The 10,428-nt window shown below is 52.7% G+C and overlaps 1 protein-coding gene across 3 annotated transcripts in view; it reads left to right on the top strand.

Annotated features, from left to right (window-relative positions):
* The window catches only part of Spag1 (sperm associated antigen 1), a 59,344-nt gene extending 49,314 nt beyond the window's left edge, over nucleotides 1–10,030 (top strand). For 2 of the 3 annotated variants that reach the window (XM_052160714.1, XM_052160715.1), the window contains 4 exons: nucleotides 1,716–1,842; nucleotides 8,070–8,210; nucleotides 9,160–9,528; nucleotides 9,626–10,030. In XM_052160714.1, coding sequence (XP_052016674.1) covers nucleotides 1,716–1,842; nucleotides 8,070–8,210; nucleotides 9,160–9,528; nucleotides 9,626–9,757 — 769 coding nt within the window. In that variant the 3' untranslated portion in view covers nucleotides 9,758–10,030. Of the gene's footprint in view, nucleotides 1–1,715; nucleotides 1,843–8,069; nucleotides 8,211–8,681; nucleotides 8,823–9,159; nucleotides 9,529–9,625 lie in introns of those variants that run through there. The other variant, XM_052160716.1, reaches the window with a different exon arrangement.
* The last annotated feature ends 398 nt before the right edge of the window (nucleotides 10,031–10,428 follow it).

Below are 10,428 nucleotides of genomic sequence, written 5' to 3' on the forward strand. Positions count from 1 at the left end.
CCTGCCGAGTCCGCCAGCCCCTCAGACACGGTCCCGTCTGGCCTCTGGCTGTGGCTTTGTACACTTTTCCCTCTCGTGCCCACTGCTGGCTGGACATTGTCACTAAATCCAAGGGTATTCCTCCGTCGCGTCGGCCCTGTCCTCAGTGGCCGGGAATGGCTCTCTGGTTTCTGTGAAGACCTTGCTGTCCCTGGCTGTAGTGGCTCAGTGCCTGGGTCTCCTCTGCAGGCTTCCCCTTGACTGGCATCTTGCCCGGGAGGGAGTGTCTGTATCCCTCACTGTCTGCCTGAGCTCTAGACCAGTTCCTCCCCCCATCGGCTCCACTTACCTCCTGTCTTTGTTCCTCCAGGCTGTTTTCTGAACCCCGACTCCCTCATTGGAGAAGCTGAGCACCCTTGGCCTTCCTTTCCCAAGCAGGCAGCACCCTAGAGTGGGCTCACCTCTAAGCACCCCTCAGAGTGGCTGGCTGTCCCCTCCCCACCCCGCTCTCCCACCCCTGCCTGCCTTCTCTTTCCTCTGTCCCACTCTCCCAGTTGTAGCTAGAGCCGCCACCCTGTATCCCACACCTGCAGGAGGGACTGAGGCTCTGTGTGAGCCTGTGTGAGCCTGTGTGAGCCTGTGTGGGCCTGTGTGAGCCTGTGTGGGCCTGTGTGAGCCTGTGTGGGCCTGTGTGGGCCTGTGTGGGCCTGTGTGGGCCTGTGTGGGCCTGTGTGGGCCTGTGTGGGTCTGTGTGGGCCTGTGTGGGCCTGTGTGAGCCTGTGTGGGCCTGTGTGAGCCTGTGTGGGCCTGTGTGGGCCTGTGTGAGCCTGTGTGAGCTGGCCTGGCCCTACCCTTCCGTCCCAGCCAGGCCCTGCTGCTCCAGGCCCATCAAGGGCACCGTGCTTTGCCCTGGGAAGGCTGTGCCAGGCTGTGTCCTTGGGCTCCCTCGGACCCTCTCCTCTCGCCCCTAACTCTCAACCCAGAGCCTTGGCAAGGTCGTCCTCCCTCATACGCCCGCCCGTATGCCTCCCTTTAAGTTGATGAACTTACCTTCCAAGTGTCCTGACTGCTCTGCCGCTAGTTCTTCCCCACAAGTTCTTGGGCCTCGGCCGTGAGCTTCCAGACCCATTTTGCAGATGTCATTAGAGAGGCCCATTCAGTGCCCTGTTCCCACCCTGCTGCATCCTCATTTTGGATCTGGTTATACTTTGTTTGCAATGACCTCCCCGTGATGTGATTTCATCCCGTGATGTGATTTCATCCCCTGTGAGAGCACCAGAGCTGGCTGCAGGTGTGAGGCTGATCGAAGCAACTGTAGCTAGAGACAGTCAGGGGCTGGCTTTGATCCTCACTGCTACTTCTTCCTTTTAAAAATGTGTTTTAGAGGAGGTGACCGAGTGGTTAAGGTGATGGACTGCTAAAAATGTATTTTAAAAAAAAAAACTGTAGAAATTATTTTAGTTGTTTTAGATTTTTAATGGCATGCATGTGTGTGGGTGTGTGCATGGGTGTGTGCATGGGTGTGTGCATGGGTGTGTGGGTGTGTGCACATGGGTACAGAGATCAGAAGTAGGTGTCAGTCCCCTACAGCAGGTAGTTATAAGCTACCCCGTGTGGGCACTGGGAACTGAACTCAGGTTCTCTGCAAGCGCAGGAAGTGGAGGCAGCTAACCTCCAGCATCGCTGGCTGACCAGACACCCCGCTGAGCTCCTCTCCTTCCCTTGCACCGTGCCAGGGCTCTCTGTGACTTGAAGCTGGGCCAGTACGAAGAGGCAAAGCTGCACTGTGACCAGGCGCTTCAGATAGATGGCGACAACGTGGAAACCTGTTACAGACAAGCGCTCGCCCAGAAAGGACTCGAGGTGAGGGTGTGTCTGTCTTTGTGTGTAAATTTCATCTCCGCATGGATCCAGCAGTCTCGGATGTGAATGTCAGGTTGTGATCTCAGAACGGTCTGACTCCTGGTATGCATTGGCCTGCTCGGCAGCCTTGGCATGGCCTCCCGCTGTCACCCCCATCTCTGCTGTGGCTCCTGTAGTTCCTAAGTTCAGGTCCTAGTGACATAACATAGTGGTTACCATTTTCCAGCTCTGCTTTCTAAGGGTGTCAGAGAATGTTCGCTTTAAGGGAGATGGCTTGTGGCTGCTGTGTTACTATGTAAATACAGGGAACTTCTAAAGAAAAAAAATAGGATTAAAACAAAAACTCCACACGCAAAAAAAAAAAAAAAAAAAAAAAAAAAAGCACTGCCAGTGCCCCCAGTTTCCAGCAGAGACTGAGGTTGGAGGCGGAGGAGAAACCCCTGGCTGGAGTGTGAGCCACCCAGTGGGAGCTGGGAGAATTGCAGCCGAGATCTCGCCACTCACAGTGGCCTGGGCCCTGAGCTGGCTTAGCCCTTGGCTCCTGTAGGACTAGAGTGGTATTCTTCTCACACCATAGTGTGAAGAAAGAGGCTCTATAAATATGCTGTCCTGTAGCCCAGGCTGGGCTCACAGCCCCTAGATAGTGGAGCCTGGTCCTGGACCTAGTTCCCCTGTCTCCACCTCCCAGGATCTGTTCTGCATCGAAGTGAAGTGCGGGTCCCTGAATGGTCATGTGTAGGGTTTGGTGGTTTGAAAGGAAGCAGCCTGTAAGTCCATGGGGAGGTGTGGCCTCCGTGGAAGAAGTGTCTCTAGCAGGTGGGCTCTGAAGTTTCACACACTCAGTCCAGGTCTAGAGTGACACTCACACCCTGCTGAAACTCTTAGCTCCTTCTCCAGCACCATGGCTGCCTGCATGCCACCGTGTCTCCTGCCATGACTAAATCTCTGACCTGTAAGCCAGCCACAATTAAATGCTTTCTTTTGTAAGAGTTGCCATGGCCACGGTGTCTCTTCACAGTGATAGAACACTAACTGAGACACCAGGGTCCTGTCAGTGGAGAATATACTTCCTGAAATGTACATAGATTACAGGGGTTCAGTCAGCACAGAATGCATTTCCTGCGGTGTCGTTTGGGGTCTGGGGGGCCTTATTCAGATAGGGTCCACTCTAGCTCACGTGATTTGGAACTCAGTAAGTAACTCAGGCTAGCCTCAAACTGTGCTACTCTCCTGCCTCAGCCTCCCATGTACTAGGAGAACAGTTGGTACACACCTAGGCTCCCTTCTCCCCTCCCCTCCCCTCCTCCCCCCTCTCCTCCCCTCCCTTTCCCTCCCCTCCCCTCTCCTCTCCTCCTCTTCCTTTTTCTTCTTTATCTCCCCTGTGGGGGTTCACACATCTACCTGATAGGCCTGCGGTCACCCTGGAACAGGAGCCACCTGGCACCTCATTTAGAACTCTTTCAGAACTCTCTCCAAATATGGATGCATTCTCGGGTGCTGTGGGTTAGAACCTGAGCTATGGATTGGGAGAGGGAGGCAGCAAACCGTAGCTGCAGGTGAAGAGTTAGCTCAAGGTTATTTGAAGGTAACTGGGAGGACAGTGAGTGGGAGGTGTCCATGGGGGAGGGGAGGGGACGATGGAGAGCAGCAGGGTGGGGGAGGGGAGTTTTGACCTATTTAATGTGAGAGTCCACTTGAACTCCATGCTTGTCACTGAATGGGACATGTGGAGGGATCATTGCACCGTGTAACACAACAGCTATCTGTAAGCCCTGGCCTATCAGGCCGCTCCAGATCCCACATCCTCTCAGGCTGAGTAGAGCCAGGCCCGTGCTTCCAGTGGCCAGAACAGATGCAGCCATGGGGGGTGTGGGGGGGATGATGATCTACACTCTCTGCATCTGATCATCAGCCGCCATCCACCACCCTGCTGCGAGTATGCTAACCTGTAAGCCTCACATAAAGACCCTTCAGCCGGTGCTTGGGTGTGGCTCCTCAGCTCGAGAGACTTCACCATTGATTTACTTCCCTGTGGCTGTGGCCACGGTGGCCAGCGTCACACACTATGGCCATTCCTAGGGCAGGGCGGCCACATGCTGGCCTCTCCTGCTGACTGAGGTCAGAAGCTCTCTCTAATAGGGACTGGAACTTTACGCTTTCTTGGAGTGACTCTGGATAGTCTGGGATGGCACAGACAGATGCTATCAAGTTGGAGCAGCTTTCTTCTTTGATTCTGACCTGACTTGTTTTCCTGGCTTGACTTATGGCTGCGGATCTCTGTCTTCAGTAGGTTGGGGGCCACGCCATGTAGACTCAAGGTCAGTGGCTGAGGCGTGTTTTGTTCTGAGACAGGGCTTCTCTGTGTAGCCCTGGCTGTCCTGGAACTCGCTCTGTAGACCAGGCTGGCCTCAAACTTGGAGATCTGCCTGCCTCTGCCTCCTGAGTGCTGGGAGCAAAGGTGTCTATTGCCGCCGCCAGCTGCAGCAGCAGCAGCAGCTGAGGCTTGAGACTGCGGCTTTTATAAGCTGTGTCAGAGCTCGGGCTGGGAGCGCACACTCAGGACTGGGATGCTGTGGTCCAGGCTACCTTAGGCCTGCACCTCCAGGCTGACGGCTGTCAAGGGCCGCTGTTCTAAGCTGGCTTTAGATGTGTGTTCCAGTTCTTTAGAAGAGGAGACAGCGGGGAGTGGGGGGGGCTAGAAAAGGGAAATCATTTGAAATGTAAATAAATTATATCGAATAAAAAAAATTAAAAAAAAAAAAAAAAAAAGAAGAGGAGACAGCAACGTGTTTGGTTTTTATCATGAATTCACTTCCCGATGGCTGGTTATATGCCAGCTGTGTTGATTAGATGTAAGATATGGTTCCTTAAGTTCATGGCAATAACAGTCTGTGAGACCAACATTATCAAAACAGGCAGCACCTTATAAAGTATCATTTTAATAGTTTAAGCATACCTTTTAATAGTAATACCACATGTGATTATACTATATCTTTAAAAAACTTTTTTGGGGTTTTTTATTTTTTTAAGACAGGGTTTCCCTGTGTAGCCCTGGCTGTACTGGAACTCACTCTGTAGATCAGGATGGCTTTGAACTCAGAAATCCGCCTGCCTCTGCCTCCCAAGTGCTGAGATTAAAGGCGTGCGCCACCACTGCCCATTTAAAAAACTTGTATGTCAGTGTGTGCCACTGCACAGATGTGGTCAGAGGATCACCCACGGGTTCCCTCTTCATTGATGTGGGTCCTGGAGATCAAACTCAGGCAGCCTGGCTTGACAGCAGCCCCTTTACCATGGAGCCATCTCACCAGGCCAGTGGTAATTTCCTTTAAAAGCATTATGAGATTGTTAGCAGCTCAAGAAAAATCTCTCTCCTCTCCTCTCCCTGTCTTCCTCTCCCTGTCCCTCCCCCTCCCCTCTCCCTGTCCCTCCCCCTCCCTCTCCCTCTCCCCCTCCCTCTCCCTCTCCCTGTCCTTCTCCGTCTCCCTCTCCCTTCCCTCCCCCTCCCCTCTCCCTGTCCCTCCCCCTCCCTCTCCCTCTCCCTGTCCCTCCCCCTCCCTCTCCCTGTCCTCCTCCGTCTCCCTCTCCCTTCCCTCCCCCTCCCCTCTCCCTGTCCCTCCCCCTCCCTCTCCCTGTCCCTCCCCCTCCCTCTCCCTCTCCCCCTCCCTCTCCCTCTCCCCCCTCCCTCTCCCTGTCCTTCTCCGTCTCCCTCTCCCTTCCCTCCCCCTCCCCTCTCCCTGTCCCTCCCCCCTCCCTCTCCCCCTCCCTCTCCCTGTCCCTCCCCCTCCCTCCCCCTCTCCCTGTCCCTCCCCCTCCCCCTCCCTCTCCTTCTCCGTCTCCCTCTCCCTGTCCCTCCCCCTCCCCTCTCCCTGTCCCTCCCCCTCCCTCTCCCTCTCCCTCTCCGTGTCCCTCCCCCTCCCTCCCCCTCTCCCTGTCCCTGTCCCTCCCCCTCCCTCCCCCTCTCCCTCTCCCTGTCCTTCTCCGTCTCCCTCTCTTCCCCCTTACTTGTCCACCCCCACGTATGTGCGCCTGTGCATGCTCGCACGCATGTGCAAGCACACATGGAAGTCAGGGTAGCCTCAGTAGTCTTCAGCTTTTATCTTGTGTGAAACAGGGTTTCTTGTTCACTGGTGTGTGGGGCACACTGGCCTGCCGGCTTGCAGGCGTCTCCGGACGCTGCCTCCTGTCTCCCGGTGGGCATGTCGGGTATTGTGTGTGTGAGTCACTGCCATCTATGACGGCGCGTGTTCTGGGCATCTCACCTTAGCCCCTGCGTTTCCTGCAAGCATTCTTGCCCTGAGAGCTGGCTCCCAACCTGGTTGTTTGCAACTTCATTTTTGCCAGAGCCACACTCTGGTGGGAGCTCTGCTGGTCTGCGACCCCTCCCCTCCAGCTGGTCTCAGCTCTTCTCACAAGCAGAGAGAAGGGAGCCCCTCCCCTCCATGCCCATCTCAAGTCTTGGCTCACTTTATTCCATCAGGACAACTCAGATTTCCTTACAAGTTGTTGCTTTTTATTGTTTCCTCTGATGGGGCAAAGCCAAGGCCGTCCTTCCCCATCACCTCTTTCCCATCTCCAGAGGGTCTGCTCGGTGACTTAGACTGGCAGCCCTGCTGTCCCCCCACCCCGACCTCTGCTGTCCCCCCACCCCGACCTCTGCTGTCCCCCCACCCCCATCCTCTGCTGTTCCCCCCCTCTGTTCCCCCCCACCCCCACACACTGCTCCACACCCTCGTTATTTATGGACTTCTCCAGGTGCTTCCTGGCTTCTCACCAGCCCTGCAGGCAACCAGACTTGGTGCTCGGGCAGCCTCGAGGGGGTGAGAGTCCCGCAGAGTGTGCCCGCTTCCCAGCTGCGGCTCCACACCTTTTCTCAGACCCTGGCATGGGGCTGCACTGGATTGCCCCCCCTCCCCCCGCCGGGTGTGACTGCAGAGCTTGAGGTGGCCTGGGGTGGTAAGTGTGTGAGCTAACAACATCACATGGTGCCTTCCAGCTGCATGCTACCCCTCACCCCATCCAGGACACCTCAGGTGACGTCTGTCGACCCCAGACAGACATGGCATGTAGATGTGTTACTGATCATGCACAATGTGTTAGAGTCTGCAAGCAACTTAACTTTCTAACAAAGCACACTCTAGTTCTGCCTCTAAGCACGTTACTCTTGCTCTAGTGTGACGCTGGAGGAAGAGGGGCTGTGGTGACACAGCTCTCCCAGGGATGTCATGTGACCTGTGGTCCAGGTATCTGTTTCAGCGCCTGGTGCATGCTGCCATGGTGCGCCTCAAGTTCTTCCAAGTCAGGCTCTGGTCTGTACTTCCACAATGTTGCTGAAATGGCCAAGCCATCTCCGCTAGTTGAGTGCCTCTTCTTCCTTATTCATGCAACTCTAAAGTGAGGTTAAGATTTGGTGCCGGCCCCGTGTTCAACAGGGAACAACTGTGGCAGGTTCTATGGAGGAGCAAGAGTATTAGAACAGCTGCCCTGTGGGGCCGCGATGGCTCCGCTGTGGGTTTAGCGCGTCATTCCTCGCCGCAGCCTGGAGAGAGCTGGTTTTTACTTTGGACTACTTTGCTTTGCTCTGGGTAGGTTTGTACTTCTGGGCTCAAACCATTCTCTTGCTTCAGCCTCCAGAGGATCTAGGGCTGGCGCTGTTCACTATTCCTGCTTAGGAACTTAGGTTTCACTAACGGGTCTGTGCTGGTTAAGAGTTATCATCAGTCTGATTAGATTACCATCACCATGGAAACACACCTCTGGGCATGTTGCAAGGGAATATCTCAATTACGGTGAGGTGGGTGATAACACCCTGAACGTGGGTGATGACATTTCATGGCGAAAGGGAGCTTCCTGACTATGGACATGTAACCAGCTCCAGCCTTCCCTTCCATGACTGAACCCTAAAACTGTGAGCAAAAATAAATCCTTCCTTTAAATGGTCAGGAGTTGTTCTGGCAACAGGAAGTCACTCAGGCCAGTGAGCTCACACGTGTCATTCTTTCATTCAGTAGATGAGTGTAGACAACACAGAGGTTGCAGTGACGGGATGGAACCTGCTGGCTCCCTCTGCACCCTCCTCACCACAGCAGAGGCCTGCTCACCACACACTCACCCACGAGCCCACCGCGGATGGCACTGACAGAAGTCACCTGCACACACATCACTGTTACCGAGGCTAACCCGGAGAGCCTCACAGCCGTGCAAACCATCCTATTGTATTTTTTCAGAACTGCCGGGAGAGTGTGGCGGACCCCAGTGAAGTCCTCCTAAGCCCAGGTTCCAGTGGGGCAGCCAGGGACCTGGACACTAAGACTGACACAGCACCTCCCAGCAAAGGAAGGGAGAGGAGGAGAATTGAAGTCCAAGAGGTATTTGTATTTCATACTCTTTGAAAGCACCCTGCTGAGATTTTACACAGAATCTAAGGTTATTTCCTCTGATTTCTGTAGGAACTTTCCCTTTTTATGCTGACTGTCAATGAAAACATTGTGAAAACTGCATTTGCCCTTTGATGCATGTTGGCCACTGTGTCTCTCAGCAGGGGCCATGGGTGGGGGTGTCCTAGTGTGGGGGGACATTGTTTTCACTGCCCTGGAGCCACAGGCCATTGGCTTCTCCTCAGTGGACCTGCAGAGATGGTCCAGCCCTGCCGGCCCCTGGGGGAGACCTTTCCAGGCTTTTTTATTGCTGTTTTGTTTCAGTCACTTAGCCCAGGCTGGCCTTGAGTTCAGAGAACTACCTGTCTCTGCCTCCCGAGTGCTAGGATTGAAGGCACACACCATCTTTCCTGGCCCGCATCTCTCTTTTCACTCTTTAATAATCTGGGCTTCTCCTGGCAGACAGCCTGGCCATTGCGTCTACCTCTGCGATTCCTAGAAAACCACATGATTTGCTCTGCCATTAATGAAGAATGTCAGGACATAAATTCCCTGAATGCTAATTTCCTGTTCATGGTCTGACCTTCTACTAGGAGGCAACAGGTGACTTTTCCCCTTTAAGCAAGTAAAGAGTGTTTTAAGAGATGTCAAAAATGTAGGATCATTTTGTTAAATATAAGGAAATGGAAATGAATGTAAAATCCCGAACATAGAAAAATACAGGCTTTCAGATTTTTTTAAATGTAGAATACCTTCTAAAAAGTCTTATGTTCTAACTTCTTTTTCTTAAGGAAATTATGTATTTTAGAATTATTAAAACTCTTATTTTCTTAGAATTTTACTAAAATACTGTGTAGCTCTCAGCTCACAGTGCTAAGTGTAACTTGGGATGTATGTGCCTGGTACTCGGTGTCCTGACATGCTGTCATCTGTTGGGAAGGCGGATGGCAGCAGTGACGATGAGCCTGCGAGACCCGCTGAGGCCTCTGCTGCCTCCCCGCCTGCCACGGACGGGGTGGAAGACGGACGGTCCGCAGAGCACACTGGGAAACTCCATGTCTCCAAGCCTCACAATGCCTATGAGTTCGGACAGGTCCTAAGCACTATCAGCGCCAGGAAAGATGACGAGGCCTGTGCGCATCTTTTAGCCATCACCACACCCAAAGACCTGCCGCTGTTGCTAAGTAACAAGCTTGAAGGGGACATGTTCCTCCTCATCATTCAGTCACTGAAAAGTCACCTTGTGGCCAAAGCCCCCTCCCTGGTGTATGAGCATCTCCTGCATCTGAGCAGAGCAGAGCGGTTTAAGGTGAGCGGGGCCCGGGGTGGGGCCCGGGAGGAGCCTGCGGTCTGGGTTGTGACTCCCAGAGTGCTGGTTATGCTCACAGCTCCTTTCCCCTTTCCAGATGATGCTGACACTGATTAGCAAAGGCCAGAAGGAGCAGATGGCGCAGCTACTTGACGGCCTGTCAGACGCACAGACCGACTGCTTCACGGCAGAGGACGTACAGGCCCTAAGAAGGCAGTATGAGCTGTAACTCGGGCTGCTGAGTTCAAGACAGCATTGTGATGGAGGTGCATGGGTAAAGCTACACCCAGAAGGATCCCTGTTTGGACACCAGATGTTGTACTTATTTTTATACCCAGAACATGTATATTCTACAGTCTGATTTTATGTACTGTAAATATTCTCTTCTGTACTACAGCTAACACCTTTATATTTAATAACTATATTCAAAACTTGGCAAATTACACTCTAATTTATAATACATTTTCTCTTAATGACCTTCCCAATAAAAACTTAAAATACATTTTTTGTGGTGGCAGTTCTTTCAGGTTTGACAGGAATCAGTGACTTTAGTCCTTTAAAGGTAAATGTTAGCAGTAATGACTCCATCACTTTCTGTCCCACTCAGATGCACAAAATCTACTTTAGAGAAGTGACTTACTATCACCTGAGATGAAACTCAACACTAACATCTATGAGATTATTAGTTTATTAATTTAGAGCCCTAAAGGGAGTTATTTTTTCTAATATTTTCATTATGACTTTCTCTTCTACATTGCTTGTAAGCAATACAACTATATGAAACAAATTTACCCTGCCTTTGTATTGTCACCCCAGCCCAGGGTCCCCATTCAAATGTCCCCACCCCAACCTTTTGTTTTCCGCTTTATTATTTTTATTTCTTTACACTACCAAGTGAAA

The sequence above is a fragment of the Apodemus sylvaticus genome, chromosome 17 (genome assembly GCF_947179515.1).
Source record: "Apodemus sylvaticus chromosome 17, mApoSyl1.1, whole genome shotgun sequence".
Taxonomy (NCBI): domain Eukaryota; kingdom Metazoa; phylum Chordata; class Mammalia; order Rodentia; family Muridae; genus Apodemus; species Apodemus sylvaticus.